Below are 21,539 nucleotides of genomic sequence, written 5' to 3'. Positions count from 1 at the left end.
AACATTTTTTTGTATAATGGACCCCTTTGGTAGTCTGAAAACCCATTGGCCCTTTCTTAAAATAACATTTTTAAATGCATATGCTAATAATAATAAATATATACATACAAAGGAAACCAATTATATTGAATTATCTTTATCAAAATAGTAAAATAAACAAGTTCACGGACTCCATATTAAGAACTTTTTAGTGTTTCATAGGTTATGTGTTAACACAAAATCTGATGGTTTTCTTAAAATTCTCATTCACCTTAATCTTTCTATAGCAGTTAATACTGCTGGAAAGCTGAACAGAAAAGATCTTAACTTGAAGTTGGAATGTAATTAGAATAAGTAAGAAGGTTCTTTTCTGAGTTGAGTACGATTTGGTTTGGCGGCATTCTAATTTTAGTCGCTTAACCCATTTTAAAAAAGTTTGCACAGAGAGATGTATGTAATCTCTTCTAACTCTGGAATTCTTGGACTTGCATATCCTCACCTTGAGTTGAAAGTATGGGGAGCAGAGAAGGGTAGGCCACACGGATAGTCACAGTGAAGTTTGGGAACTGATGGCTATGCTGTTAGAGGGCTCCATAGTTTAGAACCTTCTTACCGCTTAGCGGGAAGTTGTCTGGTACAACACTTGGAGTGAGAAGAACTAAGTTCACATCTCACCACTGACATTGACTAACTATGTGACAATGGACAACTCATTTAACTTCTCTGAGACTCAACATTCCTATCTGCAAAATGGAGATAATAACATTTGTACTCTCTGCCTCATGTTGGGAAAGTACTTACCTTAGAGGGCTATAAGCCATTATTATAACTGCTATTATCAGCTACTACAAGGATGACATTGATACTTAGTGACTTCAATGCAAAGGGGGGCATAGGGGACTATGGCAAATATATATGTAGATATAGATACAGATATGTATACACACACGTGTGTGTGTACATCGTTGATGATGAAGAAGAGCAATGATATCACAAGACTGATGTCTTGACTTGTAGAGTAAATTTAAGTGAGGCAGGTTTGCACAGTAGTCAGCTTCACTCTCTCTTACAGAGTAACTGAAGTCCAGCAGCAAGACAAAAGTGAAGACAACTGGTGATGCCCTGGGATCTCACATTTGTCTGTGAGGCCCTTCAGTGTGACAGTTAAAGCTAATTTCTGTCTAGCTCAGGGGTTCTCAAACTCCAAGGGAGCATAAGAAGCTTGCAAAAAGGTTATGGGGGCTATTTGGTATATACTTATCTTATCCTACTATAGATTCTAAAACGAGCAGCATTTATGGTGCATTTGGAGAAAAATATGGTGAGAAATGGTAGCAGGGCTAAAAATGGAAGGAATACTACAGAACATCTGAAAATTTTGAGACAATCAGATAAATAATTCCTACTGACTGAAATCAAATGAATGAGATTGGGATATCACATCCTTTTCATAATGATCTAGAAAGTATCAGCAACAAGGAATCGGGGAATGCTAATCTATCTCTGCAATAACCAGAAACTCCTAATTGATTTCCAATCAATGAAATTAGAAAAAGTCTGGTGTACCATTGGAGAAGTCTGTCCCTTTCTTGTGAAACATACTCACCAAACTTTCATTCTACTGATAACAACTTTCATCTGTGAATCAGGATTCCCAATACAGTTCTCAATCAAAGCCAGAAGGGGAAAAAACAAAAAGGAGGTAGAAAATGAAATGCCAATATCTCTTTCAAGAACTATATTGAATTGTATAACGATCAACTCTGAATGACTTAGCTACTCTCAGCAATATAGAGATCCAAGACAATTCTGAAGGACATATGATAAAAAATGCTAGCCACCTCCAGGGAAAGAACTGATGGAATCTGAATGCAGATTGAAGCATGCTCTTTTTTCACTCTTTATTTTTCTTGTTGTTGTTTTTTTTTTTGGTCTGTATCTTCTTTCACAACATGACTAATATGAAAATATGTTTTGCATGACTACATATGTGTAACCTTTATCAAATTGCTTGCCTTCTCAATGAGAGGAGAGGGGAGGAAGGGTGGGAGAAAATTTGGAACTTGAAGTTGTAAAAAATGAAAGTTTAAATTGTTTTTATGTGTAATTAGGAAAAAAATAAAATAATTAAATAAAAACTATATTGAAGTAAAGCTATAGGTTGAAAAGAAACACAATCAATGGTCGCACTACATTATTTGACTATGTTCAGATAAACATTTAACAACCTTATGACATTGGGAAAATGTTATATATCAAATAAAGTTTTTTTAATAAAAAAATCTCTTTAATTTCTTATGGGTTGTGCACAAAAACCTCTTATATTGACTAAGGAGTACAGGAAGGCTAACTGAAAGCCAGTGGGGTGTGGAGGACTGAAAATATTTGGGAACCCCTAGCCTAGCTCTATTAAAACCAGTTGGATGTAACAGGGGATAGAATGCTGGAAAGGAGGGAAGAGTCTGTTGCAATACCTCAGATGAGAAACAATGAGCCAGCTGACAAGTGTGGCAAGGGCAGGGAGGGGAGGAAGGAAGTGAAGGTAAGAGATGGAGCAGGAGTTCTTAACCTGGGATTCAAAGCGTCCATTGATATAGTTAAGGGACCCACGAATTTGGACGGGAAAAATACACATTTAATTTTCACTAACTTTGAAGTGAAATTTAGTATTTCTTTTAGTTATAAATGCAGGCAATAAATCATTCTTTTTTTTTTGTGGGCTAGGCAATGGGGTTAAGTCACTTGTCCAACATCACCCAGCTAGTAAGAGTTATGTATCTGAGGCCATATTTGAACTCAGGTTCAAATATGAACCTGAATTCCAGGCTGGTGGTCTGTCCACTGTGCCACCTAGCTGCCCCAACAAATCATTCATAGGGGTTCATAGGCTGTAGTCCATGAAACACAAAAGGTGAAAACCCCTCTCTTATAGAGGTAGGATAGATATAACTTGGCAACTGACTGGATGTGGAGTGAGATGGAGGAAGCCCAGATGACTCTGAGGTTTTCCTTCAGGGTGATTAAGAGAATTGTGCAGGAAAAGACTCCCCAAGATGGACAAAAGCTGACTTGGCATCTACTCTATAGCCCAGCATTTGCTTAACTTGCATATAGTTTATACTGAGAACAAGAGGTAGGTGGAGAAAAACAGTAAAAGAAATAGCAAAAAAAAAAATGTGGAATTTATCAATAGGAGGAATCCATTAGGCTCTATAATGATACATAAGAAATTATTTTCCCAAAATGAAGGTAAATGATAGAAAAATTGTTCTTGTCGATTCTAAGGTAAACCTTAGAAATCTTCTAAAATGCAAGGTCTCTTCAGTATGAAAAGAACACCTTGACAGAATACAGTAATTTTTTTTCTTTATATGTTCTGAGAAAAACTTGTTTTGTTGAGCTCTGTAAGATGGTTTTTCATTACATAGCTGTAGCCAGCAACATACTTACTGAAAAGATGGAAGCCAAAGTCTCAATGCCACCAGTACTCAGAGTTATATATGGAATCTTCTCTGTAGGTATCCCAGCAGTAGAAAAGATACTATTTGTGTAGAACCAAATCTATTATCAGAAAAGAAAATAACAGTTTGTGTAAGACGCATTTTCAATGTTAAATCCAAGTACAGTAGCATCTCCTGGAAGTCACGAGCCTGACCACAGTTGTATGGTAGAAATGTTCCTGGAGAAAACATCGAGAGACATGTATTCTATTCCTGGCTCTGCTATGTGATCATGAACAACTCATTTCTCTTTAGTTTGCTCATATGTAAAATGCAGAGGTTTGGACTGGATTATCTATAAGGTCCCTTTCAGGCCCAAGGCTCTGTGATTCTACATTGCATTCCATACTAATTGACTATTAAAAAATATTAAATATAAACCTGGATTTTCCTGGCCTCAGTTTCAAAATCCATCTTTTGAGCATCACTGGACATTGCTCCCTCTCCCATGGTCTGCAATCAAATCCAACTGACCTCTCTTTCTCACAAAAAAAAAACGCACTTCATCTCTTGTCTCCATACCTCTGTACTAGACTTCCTCATGTCTAGAATCCACATCCTCGTTACTTTTATGTCAGAATCCCTGTCTCCCTTTAGGATGCAGCCAAAGTACTATATTCTGCATAAAACCTTTCCTGACTTCTCCCCTAACTACTACTGCTATCCTTCCCAATACTTTAAATCATATGTACATATATATATATATATATATATATATATATATATATATACACATAAATATATATAATACATACATGTATATGTACATGTATATGTACATATAATTTGTTAACTTTATATTGTGATTTACATATGTTATATACCTTTGTTGTTTCACTCATTAGCACGTAAGCTCACTGTGGAAGAGGGATTGTTTCATTCTTCGTATTTCTATCCCCAGTGCCCAGCACAGTGCCTGCCCCATAGTAGGCATTTAATGAATACTTGTCAATTGATTCATATAAATTTGGAATCATGGATTAAAAAGTATCATTGACTCCCTCACTCCTGTCTTCTCCTCCTGTCACTATAGCAATCCCCATTCTTTGGAAAGTCTTCTATTTAAAGAGGTGCTCTCACACCTCTGAATCTGAACTTTCTCCTCATTATGACTTGATTTTGGAATATCCTTTCTCCAAAACCAGTCAAGCAAAACTTTACAGCTTTATTTTAACATATTCTGACATCTTAGTCCTTCATACAATGTGGTAAATGTTCAATATATAGTTATTGAATGATTGATTGAATGAATAGTTTAGATGGAAAAAAAAAAGATTAAGGAAGGAAGGGATAAAGCCTTCCTAAATTGCTCAGCAAATAACTGGCTGTTTCCCTCTAACCCAGTCTCTCTCAGCTTGTACTTAAGAAATGTCATTCTAGGGTAGAACTACACATTCACCTACCACATTCTTGGCAGAACTAAGTGGCAGCCTGGTATATTGGCTAGATAGCTGGCTTTGAGGACCTGGATTCAAGTCCTGCTCCTGACACATACTGGCTATGTACTGGCTAAGTCATTTAACTTCTTGTGCTCTGGGCTCTAAGATTCTAAATTGCAGAGAAAATGACAACTTGTATTGGTAGAGAGTTTCCTTACTTGGCAGTTCTCTGTAATAATGAAATCACTGGCCCAGTTCTTACATTTGTTATTGAAACCAAGGCTTTTTGCGGTAGATGCTAATGACTGTGTACATCTTTCTTCCCTGGGTTCAACTTCTTGAAAGCAGAGATGGGGAGAACTCCAAAAATACATTTCATTTCCCAAGGTGCATTAGCCCAGTCTGGAGTCACAGTTCCTCCTCGTTCGCTTCCTTTAGTAATATGACCTACTCAGGCTGGATCCCGGGGTCCTCCCTGCTGCCCATAGCTGAACCCAAAGGAGGGAGTGCCTTACCCAAGTTTGAGTGTCAAAAAGGACATCGACTCATATTCTTCATAAAGAACAGGACTCTTGGATTATCCCAGCTGGCCACAATCCCAGGAACATCAGCCTTACGTAGACTTTCATCAGCATGTCCCCACAGCTTCCCTGCTTCGCCCCCAAAATAAGAGCTTCAAGGCCAGAACTGTCACTCCAGATTAAGGTCAGATTGTGGGCAACAAAATTTTACTACTGTTGGCTTTTCTTGGCTGGGCTGGCAATCTGCAGTGGAGAGAAGCTGGTACTTTGTATTCAGAGTGAATTGGCATGCTTCTCTCTGGTCTTTGATAAGTAAGTGCCTTTGCCATTCTTACTTCTGAAATGGATGTAGCTTCTGCTGGGAGCCTACTGTTCCATTGTTTGTTGGTTCTTCCTGCAGCCATATACGCTGCATGTGCTTCCAGGGTGTGTGCGTGGCTCCCAGCACACAATAACAATACCATCTGTTCTTTCCCACACATTTCCCCCCTCTCGTCAATTCATTATCCCTGACACAGCTAGGTTGCTGGACTTGGAATCATAAAAACCTGAGTTTGAGTCCTGCCTCAGACACTTGTTAGCTGTGTGATCCTGAGAAAGTCCTTTAATTTCTTTTAGCCTCAGTTTCCTCACCTGTAAAATGGGGATAATCAAAGCACTGACGTCACAGAGCTGTTTTGAAGACCAGATGAGATAACACATGTAAAGTGCTTTACAAATCTTCAAGGACTATACATATTTTAATTATTTTATTTTCATTATTTTATAGTTCTTTTTCCATAGAGCTGTCAGAGAGGTAGTTAGGTCCATTTTCACCTTCTATGCATCATACTAATTGTTGTGAATTTTAAGGTCATAGGTCTTAGAGACAGAAGGAAACTCACAGGCCATCAAATCCAACCCTTTCATTTAATCCATAGGTTCCCAAAGCGGGCAATGCCACCCCTTGGAGGGTGCTGGAACAGTCCAAGGGGGTGGTGGTAGCTTTGGATGCAATTGAAAGGCAATGAATAAAAATAAGGGGGCGGTAGAAGCATAACGAAAGAAGAGAAGATAAGAAAATTTTGAAAAACTATTCATACATGTTTCATCTATTGTGTAACAAGAGTTAAAGTCATAGTGATTACATTATTTTCCAAATAAACACAAAAAATGCAAGTTATAACCAATCAGTGCTCAAGTCCACTGACAGGTCTTAACAAGCAGGTGTTGGCAGGAGAGTGTGTCGTGCATTGTCAGGAAGTCCAGGCAGTAATATGCACCTGTAATGACTTGTTTACAATATGATGCTATCGGTTACATGATACTATCCTGAGTCATCAAAATTTCAGTGCAGGAAAAAAAATATACAAATTTACAATACATTATCAAATTTAAGATATATCATTTTAAAAATGTATATGTTTTATATTTTTTTGAAGTGGCACAAATTCAAAAAAAACATCAAAGAATTAAAGAAAGTAGATTTCTGGGGGTCACTGAGTAATTTTTTTTAAAAAGGGGGTGGCAGGCTGAGTAAGTTTGGGAACCTCTGATTTAATAGATGAAGAAACTCTAGTCACATGGCAGAGCCAGGATTCGAAGAGAATAAGCATTAATTAATTAATTAATAAGCATTAAGCACCTACTGTGTGACAAGCACTATACTAAGTGTTTTGTGAGTGAATGAATGAAAACATTATGTAAGCTCCTTCTATGTGCCGAGCTCTGGATTAGATACCAGGAATAGAAAAATGAAAAGATTCCTGCTCTCTAGGAGCTTACATCCTAATAGAAGGAGACAACACGTAATGGGGAATAGGAATAAAAAAGGGGATTTGGGTCTGAGGAGTCACAGGGCAGTGGATTGGCACACCCTTTCTAGGAGCTTTGGTGGCATTGATTTTATTGCTGTTTCCAGAACTTGGGGTAAAAATTAGTGGTTCAGGTAGGGAAAACATGGTTACGAATGGGACAGGATAGATGTTCCAAGTTGGAGAGGCCCTGGTCTCCTGATTATGGCTAGGTGGGATGCAAAGCATGATTTGGGGCTGGCTAGAAGTAATAGATTATGTGAGTTTTCCCTCATTCAAGCAACAGCCAGGACATCTCAGCCCCACGGCAGGGCATCAAAGCTAAGGGAATTAACCCCTGTGGGGTGAAGCTTTTGCCCTCTGGAAGTGTATTATTTGCATCTCTACTTAGATTTCAATACAAAATCAAGATAGTAGACAAGTTTATTTTTAAGGTGCCTTTTCAAGTGAAGATAGGCCTGATGACTTCAGTCAAAGTTGATGACCAACCTAATCAGCACTTCTGACCTTGAGTAAGGACAAGATGACACATCCCAGCCCTCTCTGCCACCTTCTAGTTCAATTCTTCCTTGACTACCCTTCTAACTGGTCTCCACACCTCCACTGTCTACTTTCAATCTGTCAACCAAATACCAAATATACAGCTACCAAAACATTCTTCCTTAGGACTCTTCGGTGGCTCCCTGTAGCCTCAGTCAGGCACATAAGACCCTCCATAATCTGGCTCCAGTGTATTTTTCTAGCTTTCTTTCATGGACTGTTTTCCTCATTCACATACTCTGTTTTTCAGGTAAAGTGGATTAGTTGTTTCCTGACCTCATCCCGCCCCTTCCATCCCCCATATCTTGTGGCCCTCCATCTCTCTGCCTATTGAAAACCTTCTTATCCTTCAAGATTCATCTCAGAGGCTACTTCTTCCATGAATTAATCAACAAACACTTTAAAGATGTGCTAGGAGTAGGAGGAGGGGGAGATTCTGCTATTTCTTCTCCACTGAACTTGTTTTCTCCCTTCTAAACATTTCTTGTTTCACCTTGTTTTTCTTTGAGCTCACTGAACTTTATTCTATATTACAGTTATCTATTTATATGCCATTATCCCTCCTCCTACCCCAGGAGACTAGCAACTCCTTAAAAGCAGGCCTGTGTCATTTTTCTTCTTTGTAACCCCATAATCAAGCAGGGGTCATCAGCTACTTAATAAAAGCCTGGAAAGAGGAATCCACCAGTGGATGTGTATGGGCCTGGGACAGCCCAAAGTTCAGGTCACATGGCTGGTTTGTCTTTCCCTGTATAAAACTGATCACCACCTCTTGAAACCAAAAGGTACCACAGATCACTGCAGGTGAACCTTAATGAGCCCCTGGAGATTCTGCAGGCACATGTCTCATCTTCAGCCAGGCTGCTCACTCACTTGAATAACTTGCCAGTAGAATCAGCAGCTAGACAGAGCATTGCTTTTCACCGTGGGGAATGATTACCAGACCAGAAAGAGCTGTGTAGGAAACATGAGAGGATAAAGGAATAACTAAGAAACCAAGGAGAGAATGGACAACTCCCTCTGGTGTCCATTTCCAAGTTGCAATCACACAATTCATCTTTCACTTAATGAAAGATCAATATTTCCTACCTCAGCCTTTTCCAGCTATCTCTTGTGCATAGGGTTATTGGATAACCCTATTGCTTCAATACATGACCTCTCTCTTTCCACAGGGATGTAGATCATGTGCCTTGGGAAATGGTTTCATGAATCCCTGTGGCTGAAAAAAATTCCTCTCTGGTTACTGGGTATCTGAACAGGGCAAAGGAGAGAGGGAAAACCATCTCTCTGGCCTAGGAAACTGTGACTCTCAGTATAGTCCAACATTTTATGAATACATTCGACTGTAGCAGCACATCATATGTGCGTGAATTCCACTGACCCACACTTCTCTTTTTAGCTGAATAGCTGTCCAGATAGTCCTTCCTCTTCTTGTACTTATAAAGTTACTTTTCTGAACCCAAGTGTTAAGACTACATTTTCCCCTTTTTAACAGAGCCTTGTTAGACTGAGAAAAGAAAAAAGAAAAAAGAACCCTCTTCCAAAATCTTGGATCCCTCAATTTTTGAAGATTGACTATGAGGGAGATTTAGTGCACTCTTGTTTAAGGATTGTGGGGTGCTCATATTCTGAGTAGTCTTGGAAATAATTTACATAAACCAAGGAAGTACTCAATTATTTCTTTGTGTTGGTATGTACTGACATAAGAATATAAAGTTTTTATTAAATCAGAGGTTCTTAACTTGGGAGTCTACAAACTCTAAAAAAATTGATAATTTTATTTCAATATAATTGTTTTCCTTTGTAATTCTTTGTATTTTATTTAAAAATATTATCCATAGAAGGAGTCTATAGGTTTTGCCAGACAGCCAAAGGAGTTCATGACATACAAATACACAAAAAGTTAAGATCTGACAAATATTTTATCGATTTATCTGTGTTTTAGATAAATGTTATCAATATTATCTATATTTATCTATATACAAAGGGAGGCAGTGTGATGTCTGCCATTACCTAGTTATGTGACTTTGGACAACTCATTTAATCTCTTTGGGTCTAAATTACCTTATTTATAAAATGAAGAAGTTGGGTGGGATTGTTAGACACTACTCAGGAACTGGGCCCTAATCCAAACATGTTCCCAACAGAGGCAGAGCAGGGGAGATCCCTCTACAGCTCCCAAAAGGCAAACTTGGCAACCAAAATATTGTCTGTCTGCATCCAGAGAAAGAACTGATAAAAAGAAGTATGTATAGAATAATTTACAAAGATGTGTGTGTGTGTGTGTGAGTGTGTGAGTGTGTGCATGTGTGTATGTGTAGAATGGTAGCCATCTTTGGGGGGGAAGGAAGGAAAAAATGAGGGAAAAAATAAATTTACATGATAACGTTATTTTATATTTAAAAGGAATAGCAAATTGTACAGGACCCAGACCAAGTCCCACTTGGTCATTGTTTGGTCCCTGATTGGTTCAGAGTGAATGTAAACAGTGATTGTTTCTGTTTTGGCCAGAAACCCTAAGGATCTTCCCCTCCCAGACTGATTTTTTGGACTAGGTAATAGAGACCATTTTCTGCCTCATTTCTTACCTCCCTTGCTTTCCTGTCTCCTTTTATGTATTGTCTCACCCCCCCCCATTAGATTGTAAGCTCCTTGAGGGCAGGAACTGTCTTTCTTTTTATTTATTATATCCTCAGTGCTTAGCACAGTGCCTGGTACATAGTAGGCACTTAATAAATGTCTGTTAGACTATGTGGTTTTAAATACTGGGAATTATAATTGCTTATATTTATATAGCACCTTAAAAGCACTGCTAAGTTTTACATATATGTATGTATGTATGTATAGCACTTAGCAATCATATTATATATGTACATATGTAAAGCACAGTACTTTTTAGGCACTATATAAATATTTGCAATTATTTTATGTATATACACACACATACATACACCTTATTATGAGGATCAAATGAGATAACATATACATAGCACTTTGCAAACCTCAAAGTGCTATATAACAATAATCACTAGCCTTTATATAAAACTTTAAGATTTGCAAAGTACTTTACCAATATTATCTAATTTTGTCTCATATTAACCTCCTAGGACTGTTGTGAGGATCAAATGAAATAATTTTAATAAAGCACTTAGCACAATGCCTGGCGCATGGTAGGCGTTTAATAAATGCTTGTTCCTTTCCCCCCTTATTCTCACAACAACCCTGGGAAGTAGCTTATTATTTATCCCCATTTTTGAGATGAGGTACCTGGGTCACTCAGCTACTAAGTGTCTGAAGCCAGATTTTACTTAACCTCTTAACACTGAACCTCCTTCAGCCCCAAATGTCTCATCTGTAAAATCCAGGGCTTCTTGGCTCCAGGTATAGTGATCTATTCAATGTTGCACCTGATTGCAATTATTATTAACAGCGACAACAATTTAAGTGAAGAATTACTTGACTTGGTTGCATTGTAAAGAGATTTTCCTCTTCTCATTATGATAGAAAAGCGCTTCCCTTTGCCACTGAAAGTGAAACACAGCTGGTTTAAGTGAAGCTTATTCAGTGGAGCAGTTTCAGGTCAGCCCTGACAATACCACTGCCTATCAATTTTGTATTGTGTTGGCCCCCCACCTCCTGCCCCCAGGAATTAGGCTCTCCTTCCAGAGATCCTGGTCTTTGAAATCATACTTCTTAAAGAGGTCTCAGAACTCCCGGGCAATCTAGAAGATTTTATTGTTCTGGTGGACCTGGCTCTGAATATGCTATCCTCAGACAGTTCTTTTTATAAGAGCTAGTAAACCTGACACATGGAGGAAATACAGTGACCACTCTCCCCACTTCCCCCAATTTAATTTGGACATAAGAATAATGGAATCACAAAATTTCAGAGTTAGAAGGGACCTTGATAGCTATATAGTTCAACCCATACTTGAAAAAAGATTCACCCCATAGCATATCCAACAGTGGTTATCCAGCTTCTGATGAGGGGACCTCCCCACACCCACACACAAAGGAGGACACATTGGAAAGAACGCTAGATCCAGAGTCTAAAGACCTGGGTTCAAATCCTTGCTCTGCCCTTTACTACCTGTATCATTTTGGGCAGGTCACTCAACATCTCTGGGATTAATTTTCCTCATCAGAAATGAAAGATTTGGTCTAGCCCTCAAAGGTCCCTTAAGTTCTGTGATCCTGTGACCTCTGGAGGCTCTATCAGGGATTTTTTTTTCACAATGACTTTCTTTAGGCCTCAGTTGTCATGGGAAGAGACTCATTTGTTTCTTCCTTGCAAACATACAGTACAATAAAACATCTGCTAAAGGGACCAGGTGGGGACAAATAAACAGTACACAGAATTTATTTTTAAGCACTTAGAAAATAAGATGTATCACATAAAAATTTAATGAGATTATTGGATCAAATGTTGCTGGATAGGTCCTGGTTCTGCCATTAATTCAGTATGCAACTTGCAAGGCTTAACCTTCATGGAGCTTAATTTTTTTTTTTCTGTAAAATGAGATCAATGCCTTTCATCATTCAGTCCACAAGTAGTCAAGAAGCATTTACCAAGTGCTTACTATTAACTGTGTTAATTTATGGGAATTTTTCAATTGAATAAATATTTATTGAACACGTAAATGACATGCCAGGCATTATCCTAGGTGCTCAGGATACAGACAAGAAAAAGAAAAATAGTTTCTGTCCTTCCAGGAGCTTACAATCTAATGAAAAGAAAACTGAAAGGGTTTGGGGAAAACTCGTGAGTACAATGGTCCATGGAGTCCAAACTAGCCAGGGATGCTAATGGAAACTGTAGATACAACTATGAATAGACAGTCCTCACCCTGAAGGAGAATACATTCTAATGAGGGAAGATAGCACATAAAAGGAACTTGTCCCAATTACTGTCCAAACATTGAATAGAACACTATACCTGGAGCCAAGAAGACCTGGATTTTACAGATGAGACATTCGGGGCTGAAGGAGGCTCACTGTTAAGAGGTTAAGTAAAATCTGGCTTCAGACACTTAGTAGCTGAATGACCTTGGGTAAGTCACTTAACTTCATAGCCTCAGGTACCTCATCTCAAAAATGGGGATAAATAATAAGCTACTTCCCAGGGTTGTTGTGAGAACAAGGGGGAAAGGAACAACCATTTATTAAACACCTACCATATGCCAGGCATTGTGCTAAGTGCTTTACTAAAATTATTTCATTTGATCCTCACAACAGTCCTAGGAGGTTAATATGTCCTAAGCTTGCAAAATGAGGTAACAGATAAAAATAGACCTTCCAAAGGTGAGTGTAGCTATTGATCCATTTGGTCCCCACATCAGTCCTGTAAGGTAAGCACTGTCGATAGCATTATCCCACTTTGACAGAGATAGAACTCGGAGAAGGTGACCTGCTGACAGGTACATAGGTAGGGGGTGGTAAAGGTAAGGCCTGAACCCAGATCCTCTGACTCCAACCCCACTACCTTTTCCACATTGTCACCACAGAAAATTTTAATGAAAACAATGATATGCTACATGTATTTATATATGTATGTACGTAGTGAGGTGAACCCTAGAGACTCAAAGTTAGTTCTCTGTCCGCCATGAAACTAATTGTGTGACCTCAGGCAACTCATACTTTACCTTTCTTCTGCTCACCTCTAAATAAAATGAAGGTTAGGTGAAGAACCTAACAGTCTCATTAGATAAGGCCCCTTTGGCTCTAAATTTTAAGGCTCAAAAATGTTTTTTTAATGCTTTGGCCATATAATCCTTGGTCACTCCCTATCTATTCTGAAGCCAGTTACAAATTCTGGAAAGATTGTCCTTTCTACTAATGTAAAAATGAACAGGGACAGATCTGAAACATGGCTTTGGAGTCATGCCAAGACAAAGGCAACCTACCGTAAGAAATCATCTCGTTAGCAGACACTGTTCTCTTGGAGCAGAGGTGTAAAACCCAGCCAAACCCAAACTACATTAAAATTTAATTGGGAAGTGTTTAACAAAAATAATAAAAATGCAATGCAACATAGATAATGTTAATTTGTAGTGTTCTAAGTCATTCTAAAACCCCCAGGAATCTGTTTCTATTCTATTTTAGAGGATGGTTCTTTTTTATTCTCATGAAAATCACGTATGAAAGTAGTGATGTATTGTTTTTATTGGGGTGGGATTGGATATTAGATTCATAAAACACTGGAATTATAAAGGACCTTAGAATATAGAATGGAAGAAATGGAGGAGGCCTTAGAAATTTATGGATAAGGAAGCTGAGGTCTGCAGAGCTAAAGTGATTTGTAGCTAGCTATTGACAGAACCTGGAATATATCCCAAGTCTCTTATATCCCAGTCTAAGGTTCCTCTCTCTGCTTTAAACTAGGTGAATCGAAGGTTCAGTCCAGAAATGGTTAAATTACATTAGCTAGTCTTTATAAAAGGATTCCTTAAATATAACATCCATCAAATTGGTTATTTTTTTAAAAAAAAACTTTTGGGATTAAAGGAGAAAACACGAAACTACGAGAACAGCTGAGGCTCGGAGAATCTTAAAGTTGGAAGGGACCTGAGAGGTCATCTAGCTGCCTCCCTGCTCAGTACATGAATCTCCTCTACATTACCCCCAGCAAATAGTCAGGGGCCGCATGCTGGAATACCTCCATGGAGAAGAGGTGTTCTCTTCCTATCTCCCTTTGTTGTTGGGTCATTTCAGTCCTGTCTGACTCTGTGACTCCAAACTGGAGCAGTTCGCTATTTCCTTCTTCGGCCTATTTTACATATGAGGAAATTGAGGGAAACAAGTTAAGTGACTTGTTCAGGGTCACACAGCTAGTGTCTGAGCCACATTTTAACTCAGGTCCTCCTGACTCCAGGGCCAGCTCTCTACCCACTGAGCCATCTAGCTGTCCTGTTACCTATCTCCCTAGGCAGTCCATTTGATTCTAAGGCAGCTCTGCTCCTTAGGAAGTTCTCCTATAGTTATATTCAACCACCATCTGCCTGTGCCACATCTATCTACTTTTTTCCCTCTGAGACCAAGCAAAACAAGGCTAATCCCTTTAACACTTCTTAAACACTTGAAGTTAGCTATCATGACCCTCTCCTCTACCTCCGCTCCACAAGCTGACTCTTTTCCAAGTCAAACATCTTTCTTTTTTCAATTCCTTCCACTGATTATTGTATGGAACGTCATTCCTCCTCCACATGTCCCATTTCGGATATACCCAATTTTGTCAATGATGTTTCTAAAATCTAGGGCACAGAGTCAGGCACAATGTTCTGGAATCATCTGATCGGTACCTTTGTGTCTCAACAATGTCATCAGAGGCCATCTCATCCAATCTGTCCTGGAACAAAAATCTTCTCCAAAACTTCTGTGACAAGATTCATTTCCCCATTCTATACATTCTACTTCTATTAATAGGAGAATCCACGTTCCAGGGTACCTGAGGTTTTACCACACTTACGTTGGCTTTCTACATCAAACAAATACGTTTGGAGTGAACAAAGCTCTATTCAACAAACACAATCCGTGTGTGTGTGTGTGTGTGTGTGTGTGTGTGTGTGTGTGCACGCTTGCTGCGAATGTCCGGGGGTGCGGTACTGTATGTAGAAACAGCTTCTGGCTTGCTAAGTGGTGGGACAAGCTAGGGGTTTGTCATTTCAAGGCTCTTCGATCAATCCTTCTTGCCACTGAGGGTCTAATACCTGGTGAAAGTCAGGATTAATAAAAAGTCCTGAAGTGGGCTGGTTCTCATGCAAAGAATAAGTGACTTGAGGAGAATGCTGGAGCATAACGTAAGTAATCCCAAGTGACAGATCTAATTTTAGGGAAAGGGATGTGAATACCATTGGGGGGGGTGGGCAGAGAAAGCTTAAGCTGCCAGATTCTTTTCTTATGGTCCCTATAGGATGTAAAGATCAAAATGAATAAATACAGAAATTATCAGAAAAACAAAGGGGCATGCCATGCTTAACCTGCTTCCTTGATTTTGTACAGATTCTCTCCCACTCTACCCCATCCTCTATTCAGTGGTCAAGGTGATTTCTAAAATATAGGCCTGATTATGTTTTTCCTCCCCCAATCCTACCAGCCTCATCAACTCCAGTGGTTGCCTTTTGGTTCTGTGATCAAGAATAAAGGCCTCTATTTGACATTTAAAGTTCTTTACAATCTGCCCCTGCCTTCCCACTTTCCTTAGGCTTTACTACCCTCAAAACACTCTCCAGTCTAGCTACACTGGCCCACTCAATGTTTCTGACACATAGAACTCCATCTTCCATTTCTCAATTAATCAGTCCATCAACAAACATTTATCAAGCACATACTATATGCCAGGCACTGTGCTAAAGGCTGGGGGTAAGAAAGAGGCAAAAGACTCTCCCTCCCCCGAAGGAGCACAATCCAATTTCTGTGCCTTTGCCATAGCGGTTCTCATGCTTAGAATGCTTGGCCCCTTCAACTCTGACTCTTGGTTTCTCAGGCTTTCTTCTAGCCTCAACTCAAGTCTCCTCTTCAGCAGGATGGCTTTCCTGGTCCACTCAACTTCTAGTGGTTTCCCCCTCTCAGGTCTCCCCCCCTTCATCTACTCTGTATAACGAGGGGACTGTCCAGTGAGGACCCAGTCCGAAAGGCAGCCTCACCATGAGCTCCCAGGCTCACATATGATCTCAGGACCAGGCCTTCATTAGCGGGTCCCTCATATACGTGTATAGAGAAAGAAACCATCTCAGTAACCACACATACAAGATGTACACAGAGACAAAGGCATAGATATATCTTCTTGGTACTTAGTGATATACATATCTATCTTGTATATATTAGGTACTTACATGTTGTCTCCTTACTTTCATATATATTATAATTATGTCACATACATTATATCATATGTAACATATTATATGATATATATAACATGTTTATATATCTATAAAACTAAGTACACATTAGATATAGATATCTTGTATGTATTTGGTTATGTATTGTCCCCTTAGTTTTATATATTAGTATGTGTGATTGATTATAAGTATGTCATATATTGTGATCTAGTGTATATTATGTCATATACAATATATCTCTAACCTATAATCTAGATTATATATGTAATAGATTACATATATGTACATATATACATACATATATACATTATATATACATATATATATATATATACACACACATATATATATATAAAACTACGTACATACTAGGTATAGATACATTGTCTCCTCCATTAGAATGGGAGCTCCCTGAAGGCAGGACTCTTTTTGCCTTCCTTTGTGTCCCCAGTGCTTAGTAACTGGCACTTAGGAAAACACTCAAGTGCTTGCTGATTGACGTAGAATCCATCGTTTGAAGTGAACTCAGGGCTCCAGATCAAAGGGCTTTAAAATCTCGAGGAACCAGGAAATTCGACACTACCCCCTCTATAATGCCTAGGCTGTGCTTGAAGACTCCCCCAGGGAAAGGGAATACTTCATTCCATCCACAATTCCACTCATTGTTCCTACAGTTTTTCTCTGGGAACAAGCAGAGAGGGACAGGACCCATGATTTCATCGGTATAGGAAATTCCCAGTAAGGAAACTCTCCACCAATATTGGTTGGCACTTTCTCTCCAACCTAGAGAATTACACAGAGCACTGAGAGATTAAGTGACTGACCCAGAGTCACACGGCCAATTGACATGTCAGAGGTGAGACTTCAACTTCAGGACTTCCTAGCTCCAAGGCAAGCTCTCTATCCGTCATGCCATGCAAATCTAATTTTTCTTTCATAGGAAGATAGTTTTAACTCAGGTTTCTTCCTGTTGTAGGATGGTTGTCCATCTTAAATAAATTTAAAATCAAAAGGACTTGAAGGCAACATGGTATAGTCAAAAGAGCACCGGACCGAGGCTCAGGTTATCTGGATTCTAATTCTGGGTCTAGAACTAACTGGATTTGTGCTCTTGATGCTTATGCTTCCTGGGTCTTTAATCCCTTGGTCTAGAAAATGAAGTTAATTGACTTCAATGGATCTGCCATTTCTACGATGCGGGTATTTTCTCAAGTGATACATAACACAACCCATCTAGGCCTTGGAGGCAGCTTGTGGTGCCATTGATAAGAGTTCTGGGCCCAGGAAGACCTGAATTAAAACCCAGGCTTGTTACCCTGGGCAAATCACTTTACTTCTGTCTTAGTTTCTTCAGCTATAAAATGAGTCTAATAATAACACCTACCTACCTACCTTCTAAGGTTGTGAGGATTAAATTAAATAATATTTATAATGTGCATAGCACAATGCCTAGCACATAGTAGGCACTTTTTACCCCCCCCTTCCTTCTCTAATGACACTTTCCCAAATGTCAACATAGGAATATTCTTTAAAGCCCGCCGGCCACTTCTCCATACAAAGACCGTTTTCCTCTACAATTTTTGCAGCCCCAGGAAACCCTTTGGCATGACACTTACCCACAGGCCGCAGGTTGTGCAGGCCTGTTCTAAGGTTAAAGTCAGATGATAGGTATAAAAGTACTTTGAAAAAGCTGATTCAACAAGTAAATAAATGCATTGTATCATCAGAAAAACCCAGTTCCCACTTAAGTGCATTTCATGGTTACCCTCATTTAGCTGCACAGGATGGTAAGAAAGAGCTTTCATTTGCCTTATTTAATTATATGCTCATAGGGGCAGCTAGGTGGCACAGTGGATAGAGCGCTGGCCCTGGAGTTAGGAAGACCTGAGTTCAAATCTGGCCTCGGACACTTGCTAGCTGTGTCCCTTAACCATGTTTGCCTCCATTTCCTCATCTATAAAGTGAGCTGGAGAAGAGAATGGTGGACCACTCCAGTATCTTCACCAAGAAAACCCAAAAAAGGGGTCACGAAGACTCGGATGCTACTGAGAAACAACTAAACAATATTAGATGCTTGTAAGAGCCCTATGATGATGGAGGCCAAGTGTTATAATTTCCATTTTCCAGACAAGGAAACTGAGGTTCTGAGAAGTTTAGGGACTTGAAGTTTCCATGCTCTCATTAACACATTTCCGTACTTTCTCAGGCTGTTGCCTCTGCCTTGAGTAGCATCCCTCCCTTTCTTAACCTCTTTCATTCTTAGGCATTGTTAAAAGCCCAACTCAAATGCCCCCTTCCTTATGAAGCCTGCCCTGATTATCTGAGGCAGGCACAACTTTACCCTCCCCCTTTCACATCCACTTAGCTGGGTATTTCAAGGATGCACCAATCATGAAATAATAATTTTAGCTGTACGTGTGTCTTATCACACTATTAGACAGACTACACAATCCCCAGCGACATGAAACTCCAAACTTTCTCCTCCAGAGCTTGGCATGCTGTTCTGAACACACACTGATCATCCCGGATGGCACCTCCCAGAACCTCCATTTAACTTGTTTTCATTCCTCTCCCTGCACTGGACTGTCTCTGCCTCTCTGGTCTTCTGCCCTCCCTCTCCTTTTCAACATCCTTTTATCTGTCCTCCTGGCCCCCAGTTGGAATATAAACTCTTTGAGAGCAGAGGCTGTCTTTCTTGCTGCTTATATTTGATTTCCCAGCATGTTGCAGTGAGTGGCACACAGTAAACACTTAATGAATAGAGGGATAGAAACACAGAGCAGCATCGAGAGAGAAAGACCAAGAGACTGGGAGATCTGTAAGATGGACCAAGATTGAGAGATCTTGAGGAATGGAAAGAATAAGGTCACAGTTCTAGAGAAAGACTGCTGGACTTTTTTATGCCCTGCACTCCTTTGGAAGTTGGGTGAAGCCCAAGGATCCAGTGTTAGAATAATGTTCTTAAACATACAAAATAAAATGCAGAGGATTGCAAAGTAAACCGTTGAGATACAATTGTCAAAATACTTAAACAAGTTGATGGGCTCAAAGTTAAGTATCCCTGGTCTAGCCTTTGAAAGGACCACAGGAGACATCTTGTCAAACCCCCTCATTTTACACAATCATTGAGGCCCTAGTTAGTGAAGTGAATTGCTCAAGACCACGTAGGCAATAAACTTTATAGGAAGGAGCAGCACTGAAACCCTTTTCCTCCAACTATGGGGAAATGACTTAATGTCTCTCAGCCTCAGCTTCCTAATCTGTAAAATGAGGATAATAATAGCACCTGCCCCCCAGTGCTGTTTTGAGGGTCAAATGAGATTAATGTATGGAAAGTGCTTTGCAAACCTTAATGTGCTATATAAATACCAGCTATTATTTTTTCATTATCATCACCACAACATTAGTTCACATTTCAATAGTTCTTGATGGCTTAACAAGGTGCTTTCCTTAAAGCACTTTGGAATTCTTGGCCCAAATAATATTAAGCCCATTTTATAGATAAGAAAACAGACCGTCAAAGAGGTAGGGTGAGCTGCCCAGGGGTGACATGGTGCCAGAGCTAGGACTACATTCTATGTTCTTTCCCCTATACAACCCTGCCTAACATAAAACTGTTTTGTCAGATGTAAACAAACAAAAAATAGCAGAGAGCAATGCAAGAGTCTAACTCCTAAAATGTCATGTGTGCTGTTCCAGATACACCTGCTTAGCTGGCTCACCTTCCACCCCAGAGAATCCAGCTGTTCCCATCAGCAACCTTCAAATGGGTTCCACCTTCCCTTCCTCCTTTGGCTGATGCCACAGGATGAGAGATAATAACCAGTGAATCAACTCCTCTGCTCCTTCCTACACAGGCTTTTGGAGGTCAAATGTTGGGAGGGCACAGAAGGCGTATAGCTCTGCCACAGTCCATTTAGCTCACCGGAGTGAATCTCTCTCTCTCTCTCTCTCTCTGATGTACCCCTGCATAACTCCTGCGCTGAATAACATGATATTTAAATACTTTCCAGGATAAAGCTACAATCCTTCCCCCTCTGAAATACCTATTATCAAGAAATGGTGGCCAGGGGCAAACAGAAAGTCAGTACTTACTGCATTAAGCCCGCAGAGCTGGTAGCAGGCCATGGTGATAATCACTGTAATTATCTGCCAGCGAGCAGAACGCCTTGTCAGAAGTTCGCAGACCGAGACTAAGCGAATGTTTCTCTGAACCTGATTTGCAGCAAGGGCCTCTTCAATTTCTTGAGAGACATCCGTTTTCCCAAGGAAAGTTGAAATGCTGCAAATAGAAAGAGGCACGTTCTACAACTGCAAACTCAGATTCCAGGGTTCTAGTCCCAGCTCTTCCTCTGACTGGCTAGGTGACCTCTGGTGAATGAATGAATACATTAATGAAGGAAAATGCATTTATTAAGAATTTATTATGTGGGGAGCCAAGACGGCGGAGTGAAAGTAGTGACTTGCTTGAGCTCTCCTCCAAACCCCTGCAAATACTCATAAAAAATGGATGTAAACAAATTCTGAAGCATCAGAACCCACAAAAAGACAGAGTGAAACAAATGTCCAGCCCAAGACAGCCTGGATGATTGATCAGAAAGGTGTATCGCGCCAGGCTGGGAGCACAGCTTAGCTTGGCGTTGGCGGGCAGGCTGCAGTGAACCTGGAGCAGGCCTCAGAGGAGTGAATCTCAGGCAGCTGTGGAGGTTTCCAGACTCCTTAACCCACCAATACCAAAGACAACTTAGAAGGTCAGTGGGAAAAATCTGTTTCTGTTGGTTCTGAGAAAGGAAGGCAAGGTCTCAGCTCCATTCCCCAAGAGCGTGGCCCTGGGGGGGGGGGAGGAGGCAGCTGCTTCCCGAGCTTCCAGCCCACAGACTGAGAGGGAATCCAGTGGCTGACCAGAGAGGGATTGCAGGGATCTCTCTGCCAGCGCTGAGGCCCGTGTTTGGATCTGGGCCACAGTTCTGGGCAGTGGTGCTGGGATGAG

General features: G+C 40.0%; 1 protein-coding gene across 1 annotated transcript in view; it reads right to left on the bottom strand.

The window, feature by feature from the left end:
* SLC2A9 (solute carrier family 2 member 9) overlaps positions 1 to 21,539 on the bottom strand; it is a 314,145-nt gene that overhangs the window by 146,686 nt on the left and 145,920 nt on the right. The window contains exons 11-12 of the mRNA XM_020992085.2: positions 20,645 to 20,831; positions 3,430 to 3,540 (exon numbers count right to left, since the gene is read on the bottom strand). Of these exons, the coding sequence (XP_020847744.2) occupies positions 3,430 to 3,540; positions 20,645 to 20,831 (298 nt within the window). The remainder of the gene's footprint in view (positions 1 to 3,429; positions 3,541 to 20,644; positions 20,832 to 21,539) is intronic.

Source organism: Phascolarctos cinereus, unplaced genomic scaffold (genome assembly GCF_003287225.1).
Source record: "Phascolarctos cinereus isolate Bilbo 61053 unplaced genomic scaffold, phaCin_HiC Scaffold_9;HRSCAF=440, whole genome shotgun sequence".
Lineage (NCBI taxonomy): Eukaryota > Metazoa > Chordata > Mammalia > Diprotodontia > Phascolarctidae > Phascolarctos > Phascolarctos cinereus.
This window is presented reverse-complemented; position numbering and strand designations above follow the sequence as displayed.